General features: G+C 42.0%; 1 protein-coding gene across 1 annotated transcript in view; it reads right to left on the minus strand.

Moving 5' to 3' along the window:
• LOC122814044 (nuclear factor 7, ovary-like) overlaps positions 1-14,815 on the minus strand; it is a 72,792-nt gene extending 57,977 nt beyond the window's left edge. The window contains exon 1 of the mRNA XM_044086647.1: positions 14,333-14,815. Within this exon, the coding sequence (XP_043942582.1) occupies positions 14,333-14,815 (483 nt within the window). The remainder of the gene's footprint in view (positions 1-14,332) is intronic.
• Between the last annotated feature and the right edge of the window lie 7,263 nt (positions 14,816-22,078).

The following is a 22,078-nucleotide window of genomic DNA, read 5'->3' on the forward strand; positions in this document are numbered from 1 at the left end:
GGTGCGGAGGGATTGGGATTTCTTTAGATGTAGCATTTCTAACAGAGCTGAGTCAGACATGGCTTTGTAAGTCAAGCAGAGATCGCCTCTAAGTAGGTGATATGAGACAGAGAATAGTTGGAGTTTTTTGAGTCTGTCTATATAGGACAAGTGTTTAAGGCCTAAGATCCTCTTTGTAAGGTATTTTTGCGGCCTCTCCAGTTGTTGTAGGTGTCTAGTGAGGTACATGCCAATGGGGCATTGTACTTGATGATTGGCCTAATGAGGGAAGAGTAGAGGGAGACAATGACCTCTTTCTTCCTGGATGCAAAACTCTTAGTAATGAGATGTGCCACATAGAAGGACTTTCTGACCACAGTGGCAATGTGATTTATACTGATTTATTAAACTATTTGGTTTTATTTTCTGACCTTGGCTGTGCGTCAGTTCATTTGTATCAGTTTAGTGTTTTTCATTACCTTCTTAGAATATCACAGCAGCTGTCTTTAGTAACTATAATTTAATGTCAAGAATATGTAAACAGCTCCCAGTACATTAATACAAGAACCGGATAGCATGGGGAAACAGCCATGGTACCTCACAGCACCACGGAACCTGCCACAGTATGTGCTGGTAAACACAGCCACAAACATGCTCTAACTGCACAAAACCAGTGAGAAAAAGATTAACTCACTTCTGCCATCCCTCTCACAACTGCAAATGCCTAAAGAGACAATCAGACATTTGATTTGATGTACCACAAGTAATTCAGACTGTTCTGAATTTTAGGTTTGACTACTGGAAGGACTATTCTCTCCTGCATTCTAGCATGTATTTTCCAGGGAGACTAAGAAGTGTGTTCTTCTACTACAAAACAAATATCCTTTCATCTCCTTTTCATAAAGATGGGGGGCATCATTCCACTTTGTAAGTTTAGAGGTACTGTTCCTTCCTTTACCACATTTATCACTGTATGAATACTCTTTTCAGTGCTTCATTACCTCCAGAATGATTTCCTGCATACCAGCATTATCACTACAGAAACATAAAAATACCACAGTGAATTTGCACACAGTAACAGACCATGCCCCCAAGACAGGATTTTTGACCACTGCCTCCTGATAACAGAACCTGTCCACTGGTTAAAGGAGTTTGTCAAAATGCTTCATCCACCTCCCGATAATCTTTGAAGTAGAGTTTACCATTTCCCTGTCCTTGTTATCTAGTTTGACAGATGCCCTGCTTTCTCTCCTGAGCTGCTACACTGTTTGCTAGGACATTTCACAGGTCACCTGACCACATCCTTCTATGTTCTAGGTGTCCCTTATTGGCAAACCTTGTCACTGTGGCCTTCAAGGTTTGCCTATACTACACAGATAAATCAGGAGAACCCTTTGTGAGTATTGTCCAGAAGCCCACATTCCTCAACCTGACAACTTCCTTAACTGCTGGCAGGCAATAGCCACTCCCTGGCCACAGATCCTTGATACAGCCTCAAGATTTGTGGACATAATTGTGGTTCATTTAGATGAAATATCTCCACCCTGTCTTGGGACATAGTCACAATCAGTTTGGAGATATCTTAATTTTGGCATGCAGAGAAGTCTGTTTTAAACATTCACAAAAAAACTATCAATGCTTGTTTGGTCTCCCATGTCTGACTTGAACCCCACCTACCAAACCTGAAGCACGGAAGGTATTGTCCCTTGCTCTCCAGCAAGGAAATCACACCTGGCTTGTGTACCCCTGAGCGCATGCCACCTTCCCCATCTCACTGGGAGAAGCAAGTGGGCACTCTGCTTCACCCCTCTCCCTCCCTACTTACTAGAAACCTTCAGTGCCGGAGGTCACTAAGTGAATCCCAGTTAGCTGACTGTCAGGCAGGGCTTCCCCCTCTATGTCATAGAAATATGCTAACTTACTAGCACAAGTTAAAAGCCTTTCTAACTAAAACCGGCCTTTCCTAAACACTGCAACCATGTTCAACAGTAATGAGTTTGCACCAGTTATGCCAAAGTATAAAACATCTGATAACCCATTTAAATGTTTGTAGTTTTAACCAAAGAACCATCTCTTCCAGTTTGGAAAAATTCACCCATTACTTGCCAAGTCTGACAAGGTTCTCCCTCATTTGAACTCTGCTTACTCATAACACCAACATAAAGGTGTTGTAACCACATTGAAAATCTGAACATTGCAAACTAAACTTTCAGTACTCTGGGTGTCCCAGACTGATTCTGGGATCGCACAGACAAAATAATCTCCTTCATCACCTTCTTCATTTCTAGTGGGGAATCAGTTAATTCATACTTGTATAGTAGGAGAATATTAAACACCCAGAACAGCACAATACATAATAATGCTCTAGCTTCTGTTCTCCATCTGGCTTTGCTCTGTTACCACAATTAACTAATACACCTGTATTTATTTATCACTTGTTGACTGGGTTAGTTGGGCTGGCTAGTGACTTCTTTTCAGGGGAGACCCAAGGTTGTATTTATATTACTAGGGGAAATTTGGACAGGGCATTTGGGAATTCCCTTACTTTTTTCAGTAGGTGCTGTGGGATCTTTCCACCTGAGCTATCACCAACTGGGGTCTCAGTTTCACTGCAGTGTCAACAATTCAATCACCTGGAGTGGGAATAGAACTCAGAACCTTCTGTATTTTCAACACCAAAGTTGAGTATGCTACCTTTTGCCTCACTGACATTTATAACATTGCAGTATTACAGTGTTGCAGCTGTGAAGAGACAATTATTTATTAAATTGTTTGAAAAAAGGTTCCCACTTTGCAAAAATATAATTTGACATATCTGGCTTGACTAACAATATATATTCAAAGCTAAATTCAGATTCTAACTAGAGTATATGAAAATACCAAAATTTAACAGATTAATGCCAAATGCAGTTTACCGGTAACTGCATTTTAACCACTCAGTGGTTGGTGTTTCAGCTCTGCTGAAGCAAACGGGTGAAGTGTTCTCAACCCCCCTTATCATACACTTGCACATTAAAACTGCTTTGGGAGCCCACCTATTTCTCGGCACTTTGTAGTGACCATAATCCATGTCACATTAGTGCCACAAAGGGGAATGTAACAGGCATAATCTAGATAGTTTACCTGTAACTGATTTTGGAGTCTCAGCTCCGCTGAAGCAAACGGGTGAAGCGTTCTCACCCCCCCTTACCATATCCTTGCACAATAAACCATTTTTGGGAGCTCGCCCATTCCCCAGCACTTTGTAGCGACCATAATCCATGTCGCATTAGTGCCACAAAACAAAACTTTGTCTTGGTAGTAACTGGGGTTATACACCTCCCTCCCTAGCCTATTGTACCGGCTCTGACAAATTGCTAAGGCTTTGTTTATTTTTGTTTTTTGCCTTCTGACCTTGCTCTGCAAATAGCCTAGATATTCCTTAGCACTCTGTATAGAGGTATAATGCATATGTAATTCTGTTCCAAGGGTATATAGTCTGCCTGTACTTGCTGTTATATCACTGTACTTATCTGCTCCTCACAATGTATTTTTTAAAAAGGGTATAATTGCATTTGTTTGCAGATTGTTTACTAGTGGTTGTCTCACTGTCTACACCTCGTCAGTACTGCTCTCTCTCCCTGTCTTGCTCCTTGCTCTCCTTCTCTTGCTGCTCTCAATTACTTTTTACTGTCTCCTTAACCCCCCTCTCTTATACCCTTCTTCTAGACCTACGCCTCTGTTCCTTTACCCCTTCCCGTCTATATGTTCTCCACCTCCTTTTACTATTTAGCTTATACTTTCCTCCTTTCTCCTCCCTTCTCCCCATACTTACCTTTTGTCTGTTTCTCCCGTCTCTTTTACAGCTCACCTATTCTGAGGGTCCAGCAATGCCTCCCAAATTACACAGACTCCTCGCTCTAAGCCAAGTTCGGCCCACCTGGATTTTTATCCTGCTAACCAGTTCGGGCTTATCCGTAAGGAGCCCACAGTTTGGAATCCCTCACCTTTAGCTCTCAATAAATGTATGTAACTTTAAAAGCATAAAACAAAGCTAATTCATCATAACATCCTTATATACTAGCCTGTCCCCCAGTGTGTGTCTCAGCAGCCTACCGCATACCTCAAAGATCCCACTCTAACTCACTACCTCTAATCTCCCATTCCATTCCTTTATTCCTCTGAAGACTTACCCTGGTACTTACTGTTACCTCTACCTTTTCCTACCTCTGTCTCTAACTCCATTCTATCTCCCCTTAGTCTCTCTACCTGCCTATTTTCCTCCACTCACCACTAGGTGGCAGCATTTTCCCACTTGTTGCTTACTCCTACCCTACTCTCATAATAACTTTTGCTATCCTCCTGTCTTTTTAGCTTTCTTTTAACACCTACCTCTTTCTCCCTCTTATTTACTACAGCCTACTATCCCATAACTTCTTACTCCTCTCCCCCTCCTCTACACTATTCTCCTCTCCCCCAGAATTACTCTGTTTCCTCTACCACTCCTACCAAGCTTTTTACTGCACCTTCTCTTACTTACCTCAGCTCCTTCCTACAGTGGCTGATACTTTTTCCAGCAGGGCTCTTCTGCTCTGTTGCTCTATTCCGCTCCGTTCACCCTAGGGGCTCACTCCTCTCCCCTACCCTACCCCCAATTCCCACCCACCCCCACTACATCTACACTTATACCCACACAGCCACACCTACTTCCTCTCCTACTGCTAAACTCCTCCCCTTCCTCTTCCTATTCCCTCCCCCTCACAACTTCCCTCCACCAGAAATCCCACATCACCCTCATTCAATACACCACACATCCCTCTTCCTTCTTACTATTAACCATATAACTCTCAAGGAACCTAAACATGTCTCCAAAATATACATTCTTCTCCATCCAACTACTTCTCTTACTGAACCTAACCTTCATCTACTACCTTACCCAGCCTAACACCCTATCTCACACCCCGCTCTTTCACACAACCTGCTCTCTCAACATACCTCACTCCTACTCAGTCATACCAATATCCCCTACACTGTATCGCATCAAACACAATCTATGCTTTCATTACAAGCTTATCTCACCTTATAAAACTTCAACCCCCACTCTAACAAACATATCCACCACAACTCCTATAAGTTATGAAAAAAAAAACCTACTACATAAAGCAAATTCTAACATCTCTACTATTATGTGGGGATATACACCCTAACCCAGGCCCAAACACCTCCCCCTCTACATCTAAATCCATTTGACTAGTATCCCTTAATGCACAAAGCTTAGCAAACAAAATTCCAAACCTTCAAGCCTGGCTACACCATAACAAACCAGATATCTTAGGCATATCTGAAACCTGGCTAAAACCTCATATTTAAAGTTGTGGAGATAGTACCACCTAACTACTCCATTATCAGGGCAGACAGAACCTAAAAATGGGGGTGGAGTAGCTCTACTTTACTCATCTTATCTATGCATTACTCCCTACAATAAAGCTATTCCTCAATTCAACAATGCAGAATTACTACTAGCCCAACTTCAGTTAAATAAACACAAAAATATATGCATAGCCTCACTTTACATTCCCCCTGGTGACAATATCTCTGTACTTGAAGATATCCTATCCTGGTTCTCTACCAATATATCTAATGAAATCATCATCATGGGAGACACCAACATCAATTGGTCCTCCATTCAATCCCATACCCCCTCCATTAACATCAACCTATATAACTTCTCTCAACTCATCAACTCCACTACTAGGCCCTCTAAAGACTTCACTACTGGCAGTATTATAGACTAGATCTTAGTCTCTCACCCCCACTACTACCCTGATAGTGGAACTCTTCCTGACTCCCTAAGTGACCACCTTCCCATCTTTACTACACGCCTTCCTTCTCCCTTACAAGTTACCCATAATTACATCATTTCCAGATACCAAAAAACTTCAAACCAGAAGCCTTCTCTAACTCCTTAAAATTATTTAACTGGTACCCCCTAAAAACTCTACCCCTTGAAAGTGCTATCACTCACTTTAATTCTACTTTCCTAAATCTTTTAGATATTCATGCTCCCTTAAAAACCAGAAGAATAAAAAACAAAACTACCCCTTGGCTAACTAAAAGCACACTAACAACCATGCAACTAAGAGACAAAGCCTGGGCATGCTATCAAAAGCACAAATCTCCCACTACCCTTAATGAGTACAAAGCCCTTCGCAACACAGTTAAAAAGCTTATTACAGCAGACCATCAAAACTACTACTCTTCTCTTCAAAGTAAACACAAAACTGACCCACAAAAATTCTGGAGAGGTATAACTTCCCTCTTAAAACCTGGTACAACTGAAAGCCCAAACCCTAACCCAAATGTACCAGACAATGACCTTGCCTCCGAGTTTAACTCTTTTTTTTCATTGACTATATTTCCAAACTAATCTCTTCCTTCTCGTGCAACCATCCACCTCCTACTTCCTCTTGTCCCCCCCTACACCCCCCTTCTCCACCCTATCATTTTACTACCTCTCAACCCCCTACATTATCCCTGAAACCAATCCCTACTTCTACTATAAAAAACTGCAGAGGCTAAAACCATGCACCAATGCCCCCGATAACATCCCCTCACACTTCCTCAGCATAGCTGCAGATGCTATTGCCCTCCCAGTTAGTATCCTAATCAACCACTCTATCCAAGAAGGTCAAGTTCCACAAATCTGGAAAAAGGCTTTTATCATTCCCCTTCACAAAGGAGGGAATAATACTAGCATTACCAACTTCCGGCCCATCGCTATCCTCTCTCCTATTTCTAAAATTCTAGAGAAATGTATACATCTTCAACTCCTTCCCTACTTACTAGATAACAACCTACTAACTTCTACTCAACACGGTTTCCGTCCTAATCATAGCACTATGACAGCCCTCCTATAATTCCTTGAAACTGTGAACAAAGCTAGAGACTCTGGTCTATCTGTATCTACCATCCTACTTGATCTCTCCAAGGCATTTGACATGATCTCCCATAACCTACTACTCACTAAACTCTAGCTCCCATAACCTACTACTCACTAAACTCTGTCTCCCATAACCTACTACTCACTAAACTGTCAAAGCTTAACCTATCACCTTTAACTCTCACCTGGTTCACCAGCTATCTCTCAGTCAGGCAACAAGCTGTCAAGTGGAATAGAGCCACCTCCTCCTTCCTAAACACCCCCACAGGTGTCCCACAAGGTTCCATATTAGGCCCCCTCATCTTTAATATCTTTGTAAATGATTACTACCACTCCATCCCCCATGCTAACATCATCCAATACGCGGATGATTCTACAATCATCTGTGCTGCCTCTTCCATTCCAACTCTCCTAAAGCTGACTCAAGATGCCTTCTCCAGCACAGAACAGTGGATGAAAGATAACCATCTTGCACTTAATGCAGCTAAATCAAAACTAATGATATTTACCCCCTCTAAAACCAACACATTGGATAGACAACTATTCTCCATCACCAGTCAAAATAATACCCCACTTGAACTGGTATCTGAAACCAAACTACTAGGAGTTCAAATCGATGATAAGCTTTAATTTGAGTCCCATCTACTACTAAGCATTAAAAAAACACCAAAAACCCGGCCTGCTCTACCGACCCAAGCAATACCTCTCATCAGCTACCAAACTCTCTCTACCACATTTGTCTTACCCTCCCTTCTATATGGTGCCCCTCTTTTAACTAATCTACAATCATCTCTCAAAACAAAACTATCTACCTGTTATAATAAGATAGCCAAATTCGCCACTAGCAATAAATCTTCAACCCATCACTGTGCACCACTCCACAAACTAAATTGACTTGAACTTCCCAACTACCCTCTCCTATACTCAGCTCACATATGCACATAAACTCATTTTTCAACCATCCCTTTGTCCGTCACTGTCCACTACCTTTAAAATTCACCACACTCAAAGACTTCTCAGATCTACTAGTCAAAACCTAATAGAAGTCTACAGACCCCTTCGCCCCCCAGGACATAACCTCCTCTCCTTTTCCCTAGCATATGGAACTCCCTCCCTCCATTCGTACCATCACTAGCCTTCCTACCTTTAAAAAATCACTCCACTCCTACCTAACATCCACATGGGAATGCTCCTGCTCCCACCCCACATAATCATTCTCCACTTTCTGCAGTCTTCCACCTCTCACTTTCTCTACTGCAGATAGTAATCAATTTCTTAATACTACCTATCCTCCTGAAAGCCTTCTGCATCTATCTACTCACTTTCCTTATCCTTCTAGACTAAAAAAAAAAAAAATTTTTTTTTTTGACATAATTTTGTTTCTCTTTTAAATTTTGTTTTTTTTTACTTTTCTGATTGTAACCTCTGTACCTTGTTATGCCTTGTATGTTATGTAATGTAAATCTCTGAAACATGTAATCTTTGATGGAGCTTTTCTCCCCAAAACTCCATTGAAAAAGGGTTCATTTGGCCCAATGGACTATCCTGGTTAACCAACAGCAAATAAATAAATAAATAAATAAATAAAATTCCGACCCCCTTGTGACAGACTGGTACCTGTAAGAATAAAAGAAAAGTTCTACAAGACGGTAGTGAGACCAGCTATGTTATATGGGCTGGAGACGGTGGCATTGATGAAAAGGCAGGAGTTAGAGCTCGATGTGGCAGAGTTAAAGATGTTAAGATTTGCATTGGGTGTGACGAAGATGGACAGGATTAGGAATAAGTATATTAGAGGGTCAGCCCAGGTTGGACGGATTGGAGACAAAGCCAGAAAGGTGAAATTGTGTTGGCTCAGACATGAGCTGAGAAGGGATGCTGGGTATATTGGAAAAAGGATGCTAAAGCTGGAGCTGCCAGGTAAGAGAAAAAGAGGAAGGCCTGAGATAAGGTTTATGGATGTGGTGAGAGAGGACATGCAGGTGGTTGGTGTGACAGAGCAAGATGCAGAGGACAGGAAGAAATGGAAACAGATGCTCCACTGTGGCGACCTCTAACGGGAACAGCTGAAAGAAGAAGAAGAATGGTAAATTCCGATCCCCTTGTTGTCTCCACTTTCCAGTAGATGGCCACTGAAGGTATGCGGCATGTATGCCTTCTTTTTGTGTATGAATTTACATAAATACATTTCAGTATATTTTATAGCAAAAACAATATACAGCAGCAGCAAATTCCGATGATCTACACTTCATAAAATAATGAGGGAAGGGGGTACAGTCACTTCCTTGCCAATTCAATTCTATGCCAACTTACCTGTTCAAAGGAACTCAGATTTCAGTATGACATTACCTTTTACTACCCAAATGATAGCTAACATCATCGTCATCATCATCATCATCACCATCCTCATCATCATCATCCTCATCATCACCATCACCATTGTCGTCATCGTCGTCATCATCACCATCATCGTCATCACCACCATCATCATCATCATCCTCATCATCATCACCATCGTCGTCATCACCATCATCATCGTCATCATCACCATCATCATCATTATCCTCATCATCATTGTTGTCATCATCATCATCACCATCATCATCCTCATTGTCGTCATCACCATCATCATCATCATTATCATCCTCATCACCACCATCATCATCAGCCCCCCTTTTTTCCCATTTTCTACTGTGGGTTGGGGTGTCATGTCAGCTGTCGCCATCTCTCTCTCGACTGAATACCAGTTTACTACATCTCAGGGTTTCTTTCACACAGTCCATCCACCTCTTTGCTGGATGCCCTTGTTTCCTCTTGCCTTCTTCCTGTCTGCCCATGCTATGGAATAGACTTCCCATACATTGTCAAGCGGAGCGCCTCACTGGCCCTCTTCAAGAGGAATCTTGATGAGTGGATGGGAAATAGAAAATTCATCCCAGAGATCACTCCAGTGGTTCTACTTGACAGAGGCACTGGGAACTAAGGTCGGGTGGCATGATGCCAGGGTAATCCTATGGGCTAGGCTTGTAAAGGCTCCAGGGCCATTAGCCTAGTACACACCTATGAAACTATGAACCAACTCTTCTTCATCAGACTGTCTTCTGCTTTTCTGCAAATGTGACTGAACCCCCATAATCTGTTCACTTTGACCTTGACTGCACTTGGAGCTACTTTGGCTTCTGCTCTGATGTCCTGATATGATGTTGAGCATCAAATCATATGTGCAAAATAAATCTTATTAAGATGCACAAAGTAGAAGAGTCAACAGTTCTAGATACCACTGAATTCTTTAGAATCAACATCAGACTGATTTTATTTAGCAATGGAATAAAGTCATAATTACATTTTTCAATAATGTTTAGACATTTGCATCGAGCTTACTCTACAAACATAGAGCATTAAACCAAAACCTGTTCTGTATGAAGCTTTATCCAGTCATTAAATCAAAACCTGTTCTGTATGAAGCTTTATCCAGTCATTAAATCAAAACCTGTTCTGTGTGAAGCTTTATCCAGTCATTAAATCAAAACCTGTTCTGTATGAAGCTTTATCCAGTCATTAAATCAAAACCTGTTCTGTATGAAGCTTTATCCAGTCATTAAATCAAAACCTGTTCTGTATGAAGCTTTATCCAGTCATTAAATCAAAACCTGTTCTGTATGAAGCTTTATCCAGTCATTAAATCAAAACCTGTTCTGTATGAAGCTTTATCCAGTCATTAAATCAAAACCTGTTCTATATGAAGCTTTATCCAGTCATTAAATCAAAACCTGTTCTGTATGAAGCTTTATCCAGTCATTAAATCAAAACCTGTTCTGTATGAAGCTTTATCCAGTCATTAAATCAAAACCTGTTCTGTATGAAGCTTTATCCAGTCATTAAATCAAAACCTGTTCTGTATGAAGCTTTATCCAGTCATTAAATCAAAACCTGTTCTGTATGAAGCTTTATCCAGTCATTAAATCAAAACCTGTTCTGTATGAAGCTTTATCCAGTCATTAAATCAAAACCTGTTCTGTATGAAGCTTTATCCAGTCATTAAATCAAAACCTGTTCTGTATGAAGCTTTATCCAGTCATTAAATCAAAACCTGTTCTGTATGAAGCTTTATCCAGTCATTAAATCAAAACCTGTTCTATATGAAGCTTTATCCAGTCATTAAATCAAAACCTGTTCTGTATGAAGCTTTATCCAGTCATTAAATCAAAACCTGTTCTGTATGAAGCTTTATCCAGTCATTAAATCAAAACCTGTTCTGTATGAAGCTTTATCCAGTCATTAAATCAAAACCTGTTCTATATGAAGCTTTATCCAGTCATTAAATCAAAACCTGTTCTGTATGAAGCTTTATCCAGTCATTAAATCAAAACCTGTTCTATATGAAGCTTTATCCAGTCATTAAATCAAAACCTGTTCTGTATGAAGCTTTATCCGGTCATTAAATCAAAACCTGTTCTGTATGAAGCTTTATCCAGTCATTAAATCAAAACCTGTTCTGTATGAAGCTTTATCCAGTCATTAAATCAAAACCTGTTCTGTATGAAGCTTTATCCAGTCATTAAATCAAAACCTGTTCTGTATGAAGCTTTATCCAGTCATTAAATCAAAACCTGTTCTGTATGAAGCTTTATCCAGTCATTAAATCAAAACCTGTTCTGTGTGAAGCTTTATCCAGTCATTAAATCAAAACCTGTTCTGTATGAAGCTTTATCCAGTCATTAAATCAAAACCTGTTCTGTGTGAAGCTTTATCCAGTCATTAAATCAAAACCTGTTCTATATGAAGCTTTATCCAGTCATTAAATCAAAACCTGTTCTGTATGAAGCTTTATCCAGTCATTAAATCAAAACCTGTTCTGTATGAAGCTTTATCCAGTCATTAAATCAAAACCTGTTCTGTGTGAAGCTTTATCCAGTCATTAAATCAAAACCTGTTCTGTATGAAGCTTTATCCAGTGATCTTTTGTACCACCTTCCCTGTGTTACACAACAGGTTCCTTGTGTTTGGTTGACAGGTGGAAATGCAGGGTTTTAGGCTGACTGTTCAGTTTATCAAACTGATGTTTTTCTGGAGTATCTGTTTCACCAAAACAGGTAACTGGGATATGTAGTAGGTCTTTGTGTGTGTCAATATGTATGTGTTAAGGTTAGAGTACAGCATGCATTTAGTGTGTGTGTGTGTGTGTGTGTGTGTGTGTGTGTGTGTGTGTGTGTGTGTGTTTGTGAATGTGTATGGGTTAGGGTTAGAATACATTTTAGGTAAGGGAATAATAGATTAAGAGTGTGTGATTGTGACTGTTTATGGTTAGGGTTAGAGTAGACCATACATTCCGTGTGTGTGTTTGTGTGCACGTTGTGAGTGTCCTAGCTGTCTTGTGTAATGGTAGTGTTATGGGAAGTTTTTTTTCTAATTTAAGATGCGGGTTAACATTAGGGTTAGAGTTAAGGTTAGGGTTAGGGTTAACATGTACTACTAAGGTACAGTAGGAGAGAAAAGCCATCCCCTCAAGCCATGCATATTTTCTCTCACATTTCAAAATGCAGACTTGCCCTTTTTTGTATTAAATCCCAACTGCCAGCTTTTACCCACCCTGGACATTGCACCAGGCCATGCTGGAAACTGGTCTGTTCACTTTAATGACCACACAGTCCTGTTGTTAGTATATATATATCTGTCTTCACACTAGTGTGATATGCGATAAGGGGGATTCATAAAATTGTGTGAAGAGGCAACTCTAATCTTAAAATAGAAACTTGCCTCCAAAAATAGATACATCATATGCAGGGGTAAATCAGGCCCAAAAATAAGAACACACCTCCAAAAATAGGGACATGCCATACAGGGGTATATCAGGTCTGAAAATAAGAATGTCCCTCCAAAATCAGGACAGCTGACAAGTCCAGTTCCTATATAGCTCCACCATCAAACACAGATCACCTCACTCTTCCTTCCAAGGGAGCACCCCATCCTACAGAGCTCCCTTTGCTCCACATTCAAGCACTGTACCTACAACCCATATAACCCTCCATCTCCTGCTTCCTACACAGCCCCCCCAGTTCATGTTGATACAACACAGCTCCCTATCCTTAAAAGCTCTCTCAGGTCTGTTGCTTTCTGCTTTATCATCTCCTGCGTGCCTGTTACCTGGTCATTTGCCTCGGTATAACATTTCCATTCAGACCTCTCACACTTTCTGACTCCTTTCAACAGGGTTTGATTTGCTGTTTATAGGGAGAGACCTGATAAAGCTGCCATTGTGATCAAAGAGATGGCAATTAAGAATTAATATACAAAAGTGCTAATGTATGCCATACCTCTCAACCTCTTAGCACAAGAAATCTGGGCAAAGTCAAAAATAATGAGAGAACAAACACACAAAAATAGGGACAAATTTTAACTATTGCTCTTACAAACTTAGAAAGCTGTTAGAATAGAAGGCATTGTGTTAGCATGCATTTTCTGAGGGACATGAAGTCTGAAATTCAAATCTCTGTAGTTATTTAGTGACTTCAATATTCAATGTTTTCCAAAAAACTACAAATTTTATGAGGAAAAGACCGAAAATATGAGGATAAACCTGGACAATCTGCAAAAATCTGGACAGTTGAGAGTTATGATTTATGTGATTTCAGGGATCTAGAGATGGTGTAATGTCCAGCTTATGGGGTGTGGGTCTGCAGAATGATGAGGGACCATTATACTGATGTCAGTCAGTCATTCCCTGCATTAAAGAAAAGCCAGTAAGATGCTGGTCACATGATTACTTCAGAAGGACATAAGGGAAGCAGATGTTATTCTTGCCCAATGGGGAATCACTGGTGTGGGCACAGCTGGTGTGCTGCATTCTGTTCTGGACGTCTTACAGAGATAACTTTCCAAGGAGCGCCTGCAGGGGTCCACTTAGATAGTCAGGGGGCTGGAGCAGGGAGCTAAAGTACAAAGAAAGACTAAAGGCACTCAGCAATGTGTACTTTGCAAAAAACAACATGTAATCAGTGGACTGTCGACATATGCCAGGTGTTAGGGAAGGATGGAGGGAAATAGTGTGTGCAGAAGTGTTAGTATTAAAGTAGAAGGCTGGGGCCTTCTGTAAAGAAGTATGTCTTTTACAGAGAGGCGACGTCTTGCAAAGACAGGCAGGATGTAATGAATAACAGTCAGTGCTGAATTTAAGAAACCGTGTACATTTTCCAAGAAATGGAAGAATAACTACAGTGGAGAAAGTAACAAAACTCAGGGGGTAGGCAAACCACTACTCTTCTCTTAACATGCTCATATACTCCCCTGTTTGCATGTTTTCCTTTTTTCTCATTGTAATACGTAACTGCTATTGCCTGAAGGCTAGGAGGAGTACTAAATGACAGGCTGGGATACCTGCATGCTGTTACCCTTTCAGAAATGTATATAAATATTTTTATGAGGAGTTTAACTCACCTGATACATGCTGACTGCCTCTTGCATTGGAAGGAAGATGTGAGACGAATGTTTAGATGAATCCTGACAGGTAACACAAGCAGGAGTCTCATCTACCTTGCAGAACAGCTTCAGTTCCTCCCCATGTTCCTTGCAAACACACTTTAACATTTCTACAGTGTAAAGTTCAGGGCTTGGGATTGATGTCTTGTCCTTTTCACTCAGGCTTAAGTTTCCTGCCATCTCTGTTGTTATATCCAGCAGTATGTTAGCAGCAAACATCCTGTCTGGGACCTGTTCTGTGCACGTAGGGCAAGAGGGTGTTTTCTCACTGTCCCAAATTCCTTCAATACAGGCCTTGCAGAGGTTGTGGCCACACTCCAGGGTCACAGGATATTTGAACATGTCCCCACAGACTGGACATTGTAGCTCTTCAACAAGCTCAGCAGTGGTTTTACTTGTTGCCATCTCACGGTCATCAGTTTTACTTTCATTTCTCAGCATTGTAAAGGGAAACTGGTTTGGTATGTCACATGATCTTGAAACAGCTCTTTCATGAACATGAAACTAGATAATGCTGACAAAAAACCCACAGGCTTTCCCTCAGAAAGCAGAATCAGTGTTCAGACATACAAATGTGTTTTTGTGTTGTTCAGACAGCTAAACTGCACATCCAAACTCGTGTCTAGTGTAAACTACACTTTGTTGTCTTCTTTAGCAATGCTTGTGTATACAATGTATTAAAAGTGTGTGTGTGTGTGTGTGTGTGTGTGTGTGTGTGTGTGTGTGTGTGTGTGTGTGTGTAGCCAGTCATAACTGCTGACCCTTGTCTTAACGAATGTGGGAAGAAGCTTCTAAACCTGCATTTGTTAATGTGAGATTAATAGTGCAGTTCAGAATGTTTAGAGATGCAACCAAACTGTACATCAAGTTCAGAAAATTGATAACGTTAGAAGACTATTCTGTAGATTTATTGTAAACTCACATTTTTTTGAGTTTCTTTATAAAAATGATTAGTGTAGAAATTGTAAAATATGGTATATGTTAACTCTGCTCTGCAAAAACAAACAAAATAAAAATGAAGCCTGTGCTAAGAAATGTTTAGATATGTATAAAATAAAATATGTACAGTCAAATAAAGTGTTGAATGTATTGCATAATTTGCAGTGTGTGTGTGTGTGTGTGTGTGTGTGTGTGTGTGTGTCTGTGTGTCTGTGTGTCTGTGCACGCGTGTGCGTGTGTATGTGTGTGTGTCTGTGTATGTGCACGCGTGTGTGTATGTGTGACTGTGTGCATTTGACAGCTTGTCTGTGTCTATATGTTCATCTGTGACCATGTATTCTTGAAATGAGAATGCACACAGCAAATGTGAAACCTTCATTTGAATGCATATAGCAAATGTGAAACCTTCATCTGAAGTTTTGAAAAAGTATCTAGTTTAAAGACATGGCTATATTAAAAGTCAGAGATCAAAATATTAAAATCTTCTAACAATTGTAATAACATTTACCTAATAGACAGCAAAGGCTCTTTGACTGCTCTCTTTTTTCTTCATTTTACTTACAATTTAAAGTGCAGTTACATTATTATTAACGAAGTTCGCAGATGACTGCAAACTAGGAGCCATAGTCAAGCCCCCAAATGATGTGGACATCCTAAAGAAGGGCCTCACTGAGACAGATGCCTGGAGTCAGAGCCATGGCATCAAGCTCAATGCCAAAAACTGCAGTGTCATCCCCTTTGGTAAAAACTCTGTCCCCATGAACTACCACATAGGCAGCAATCTCCTTAACCCCAAATGTGTGATAAGAGACCTTGGGACCCAGGTGGACAGTAGTGTCTCCTTTGATAGTCACATTGTCACAGTAGTCAGGAAGTCCTTCTACATGGCACACCTCATCATAAAAGGGTTCTCATCCAGGAAAAAAGAGGTCATTGTTCCCCTCTACTCGTCACTCATTAGACCCATTACAAAGTACAATGCCCCTTTTGGAATGTACCTCACAAGATATCTGCAGCAGCTGGAAAGGCCACAGAAGTACCTCACAAAGAGGATTACTGGCCTCAAACAAATGCCCTACACTGACCGCCTCAAAAAACTCCAGCTTTACTCCGTAGCATATCGCCTACTCCGAGGTGATCTCTGCCTAACATACAAAGGTATGTCAAACCCAGAGCTGTTGGACATGCTACACCTAAAGAAATCCCAATCCCTCTGAGCTACATGCTCTAGGGACCTAAACCTTGTCACCACAATAAACAGGACACACTGGAGGGATAGATTCCTGTCCCAGAGACTTCCTATACTCTGGAACAAGCTACCCATCTATGTCAAGCAAAGTTCTTCATTAGCACTCTTCAAGAAAAATCTTGATGAGTGGATGGGAAATAGGAAATACATCCCGGGGATCACTTCTGTGTCTCTGCTGGACAGTGGCACAGGAAAGTAACTTTCTTGGGTGGCGTAAGGTATGGAACCTTGCTGGCTAGGCTTACGTAGGCCCTTGGCCCATAGCCTAGTACCTACCTATGAACCTATACTTGTTTCCACAAATGTAACAAACTATGGTGTAGTACTTGCATGTATCACTATATGCACATCTGGCTGGGTGTGCCTTCTGGAACATTCAAGCAGGAAGGAGACAGCAGCAGTAACTTCTCTGTCCAAGTATTTAGGATCATAGGAAGTTACTAGGCTATTGGCCCTGAGGCCCTTACAAGCCTAGCCAAGAATTTAGCCCATCTACCGACAAGTCATTACCCGATGCCCCTGTCCAGCAGGGGCACAGATAGAATCACAGGGGTGTATTTTCTGTTCCCCATCCGGTTGTCCAGGTTGTGCTTAAAAAGGGTTAATGAGATACTCTGCTTGAGTTGGAGAGGGAGTCTATTCCACAGAAAGGGGAGTCTCTGGGACATAAACCTGTCCTGCCAACAAGTCCTGTTGATGTCACAGACCAGGTTGAGGTCGCGTGTGTGGGTTATTTGAATGGAGCTTGACTTGCAGATATGCAGCAGTCCCATCAAGGCAGGGGTCTGAGATTACTTTGTATGCCAGACAAAGGTCACCTCTGTGGAGTCTGTATGAGACTGAGTAGAGGGACAGGGCTTTTAGCCTATCTGTGTAGGGTAGTTGTTTTAACCCCTGGATTCTCCTGGTAAGGAACCTCTGTGATCTCTCCAGCTGCTGCATGTGCTTTGTGAAGTGCATGCCAAAAGGGGTGTTGTACTCAATAATGGGTCTTATAAAGGAAGAATACAGGGATGTTATGACCTCCTTGTCTCTGGACGAGATACCCTTCCTAATGAGGTGGGCTGTGTAAAAAGCTTTCCATACAATGAAGGCAATATGGTGGTCGAAAGTCAGTTTGCTATCAAACTGGGTGCCCAAGTCCCTCATGACTGGGGATGATGATGCATTTTTTGGCATTCAGTCTGAGGCCATGTTTCTGGCACCAGTCATTTGTTTGGGTGAAACCCTTTTGGAGGATGTCCACATCACTAGGGGAATTGATGACAGTGGCCAGCTTGCAGTCATCTGAAACTTGGTTAGCTATAGCCCACTGGTTTTGGCCTGCACCTCTGAAAAGTATATACCAAACAACAGAGACCCCAAGACCAATTCCTAGGGTACACCGCTCATTACAGATCTACTGCTTGAGGTGGCTTCCCCTATTTTGACTAGGTAGGTTCTATCACTGAGACAGTTTTCTACCCATCTGGTAACATACAGATTGATTCCTAGTTGAGAGAATGTATCTATTATACCTGAGTGGGGAATAGTATTGAAGGCTTTGGCCAAGTCAAGGTAGGCAGTGTGCACCATCTTCCCCTCATCCATGGCTTTGGTGACTGTCTCAAAGAAGTCAACCAAATTTAACAGGCATGGCCTCCCCTTGACGAAACCAAACTGTGTGGGATCAAGTGTTTGGAGGTTGTCAATGTCCTTGTTAATGAGGTCCATGATAATCCGTTCCATGGTCTTGCAGATCAGGCTAGTTAGGCTGATAGGTCTGTAATTTCCTGGATTGGTAGATGTTCCACCTTTGTGCAAAGGGATGACAGTGACTGTCCTCCACTTGGCTGGGATGAAGCCAGTACTCAGGCTTTGGTTGAATAGAGTGCCTAATGCTACTGCAAGTTCCTACCTGAGTTCATGTAGGTTGCAACTTAGGATGTTATTGGGTCCCATGGAGGCTGTATTTTTTGCCTTTGAAAGGGCAATGATGACATGCTTCCTAGAGATAAGGGGAGGGACAGGTGCTGGGGATGTCCTGATTTACTGATTTGGGGGACACAGGGGTGAAATTTTCACTGAACTTGTCTGCCAGCAGGTTGGCTATATCTACAGAATTTGTGTATGTGGTGTCCTTGATCATCAGTTCTGAGCAGTCACTCAGGATCAGGGTAAAGGGTTGAATTGTGATAGATTTGAAGAGGTCCAGATAGGCAGAGTTGGCATCTTGAGTCAAAGTTGGGGGCCTATAGCTAGCTATGATTTGAAAAGGGGTCTTGTCAATGATTAACTGTACCTGGAGTGTTTCCTGTGAGTCATACGGTTTAACCAGCCTGGAGGTGTGTATGTCTTTAATATATATTGAAATTCCACCTCCTTTTGCTTTGCTGCCCACGGTTTGGAGTCTGAATGTATGATAGGATAAGTAACCTGGTATGGCTAGGGCACTCTCCGGAGCTTTGAACCAGGTTTCTGTGACTGCACAAATGTCAGCATCTTCCAGGGTTAAGAATGTTTGCAATGAGTGTTTTCATGTTTAGACCCCTAGCATCTAGCAGCATGTTTTTTAAATTTGCGATTTGATGACATTTTCATGTTTGTAGTTTTGACCTCATGACATTCCTTAAAAAAGGCACTATAAGGGAGGCAAGAGGCTTTTCCAGAAGCCCAAGGGAGACAGATATAGGCCATCTCTGGCAAAGCATTGTGGTCTGTCGATCTTGTCTTCCTAGGCTGGCAGGTATAGGATCCCCTTGGAATGACACCAGAAACTAAGCCAATTGTTAAAGTCAGTCATTTTCTGTTTGTATTGAGGAATCATTCTGGGTGGTGGTAGAATGCTGCTTAAGGCTAGGGACATACCTGCCTGGGACAAATATTCAGCGTGCTCAGTCATGTCTCTTTTCATATAGTCCAGGGAGGTACATCTCAAGTCATTCACGCCAACATGGCCTATGACAGACTAATAACAGTACATGTTGTTGAGAGACTTGAGTGCATGTGTGATATGGTGGATTCTGGCACCTAACAAACAACTAACCACGACTTTCTCCTTATCAAGCCTGGTGAGGGGCATATCTGTGTGTTTCACAATGGAGTCTCCTATGACTAATGTGTTGGGTTTATGGTTAGGCCTTAGTGGCTGTGAGACACAGGTATGTGGACTATGTGTGGTGTGGTGGGCTGTGGAGTTTGTGTGTATTTTTGCCTCGGCGGTCTCTTTTGCTTGGGTATGTTTTTGTTGAGGACGTCCGCATATGTGGATGTGTGTTGTGTAGGTGTGGGTGGTGTTTGTGTTGACATTCTTCTCAGTGCCAGATATACTGGCTTGTGAGTCAGAAAGCATAGATTCTAGGTTCTTAATGTTGCATCTCTCATGAATTGTATTCCTAGGTGGTAGTAGTAGAGGGTTGTCCATGTACATCAGGCAGTTGCTACACTGTCTCAGGATGCCCATATCAAACACACTGGCAGGAGAAACCGTAGGAAATTGTCCATCCATATTTTTCAGAATCTGAGGAAGAGAGGCTAGAGAGAGCTAAGGGGTAAAGGTTGAAGGTCTAATAGTAGTACTACTAGGTGATCACACAAGTGCTACTAAGGGAAAATTTGTAGCCAGAATACCTCACAATGGGTTCAAGACAGTGCAGGTGCAGTGTGCGACATGCAAACAAGCCCAAACCAGCTCAAACACGGGGTTTAAATACCACAAAAATTAGAAGATTCTAGTAACACAGAAATCTAGCCAATCCTGCTAGACCCTGCTCTCTTTAACAATCAGCTTGTGCCAGAAAAGGTGCAGGCAGCCCTGCTACTCTTACTAGCAGAGAAGATAGAGCCATACCAACCCAAAATGGCTGCCAGAAACACAGAAGGCAGACACAGGATGGCTGCCAGAAACAGAGAAAGGAAAAGCAAACAGCTCTGGATGCAGCAAACCTGTATCCACACTGTGCTACTCAATTTAAGGGTAAGAACACAGTAAAACTCACAGAAAAGCACAGATTCACCACTTACAGACAAAACCAGAACTGACAGTATGAAAAATACAGTTAAACAGTAATGAATTGCAGTAAATAGGAATGAAATACAGTTAAACAGTAATGAATTGCAGTTAATCAGTAAATTGCTTTAAAACAGTGCAAATGGGATAAATTAGCTATATTTCTGATTTATTAGGTTGTGACTGCAGATAGTCTGAAGCTAGGAAATTGGCAAAGAATCTGTCCCATATATGTTGCCAGTTACAACTTGCAAATTTGTAAAACAGGGAATCTGAAGTAGTTTACTTCATTTGATCTTCAACCTGTGGGTCTCGTATCCATATTGGATATGCTATGGCTGCAAGCTCCATGCTCCTCTACCTACCCATAATGTCCCTTCAGATCTCATTTGCCGCTATAGTGATAGCAACGTTGTCCAAGCTCCAGTGTTTTGTTGTGGGTAATCCATTTAAGAATTTGTGAATTTCTTCCTTTCAAACCTTTCCTGCATCTTCTTGGGTTTCTCCGTAGTTTATCCTTCTTCTCATAGGCTTTTCTCTTCCTCCCTCTTTTCTCTAGATTGTGTGTGTGGGTGTGTGTGTGTGTGTGTGTGTGTGTGTGTGTGTGTGTGTGTGTGTGTGTGTGTGTGTGTGTGTGTGTGTGTGTGTGTGTGTGTGTGTGTGTGTGTGTGTGTGTGTGTTAGCTTCGATCCTGTTTTGGCATGACGGATGCCCCAAAACCTGGATTTAAGAGATGCACAGAGTGTGGCTTTAAACTTTCCCCAGCTGATGGCCACACTCTGTGTGTGGTTTGTTTGGGGGTGGCTCACCTCCAGTCCCCCTGTCCTATTTGCACTGGGTTTAACCCCAGAGCTCTTAAGGACAGGCAGGACAAACTAAATGTGAAGGGCCTTTTGCCCTCCACAGCGGGGATGGACATCCCTCCTTCTCCTGCTAAATCAGCAGTTGCTGCTGCTTCTTCTTCTTCCCCTTTCTCAGCCTCAGGGACTCACACTTCTACCAAGAGGTCCAGGTAAGGGGATAAGATCAAGAAAGACCGGTCTTGCAGGCGCTCCCCCGACCACTTGTCTGAGGCCGGTCCTCCACCGAAGACCAAGCCTGCTTCACCTCAGCTCTGATCCCTGAGGTTTTCCCCCGAGCCTGAGGTTCTGATAAGCAGGTCACCCCATAGGCCTTCCCCTCACCGGCTATCCTGACCCACTTTGGCGGCATCCTCCCTCTCCACCTGAAGCCTTTCTGAAGTGGAGATGGACAAGATGATGCGGAGATTTATCCACACTCAAATTCAGATGGGGATCTTGCCAGGGCCTTCTCCCACTGGAGCAGGCACCTTCCAACCAGCTTTCAGACCTATTACTCCTTCCTTGATCCAACTCATGGTTTTGGGGTTGTTGGATTCAAGGATGGTCGGAGTTGAGGGGTTGGTGCCAGTGGTACCCTGTACCTCGACACCAGCCAGTGCCCTGAGTGTGTCGGATTCAACTGGGTTGGATCTGAACTCTCGGAGGCGTAGCCTTGGGGTCAGATC

The sequence above is a fragment of the Protopterus annectens genome, chromosome 10.part0 (assembly GCF_019279795.1).
Source record: "Protopterus annectens isolate FY-2018-M chromosome 10.part0, PAN1.0, whole genome shotgun sequence".
Classification (NCBI taxonomy): Eukaryota; Metazoa; Chordata; order Ceratodontiformes; family Protopteridae; genus Protopterus; species Protopterus annectens.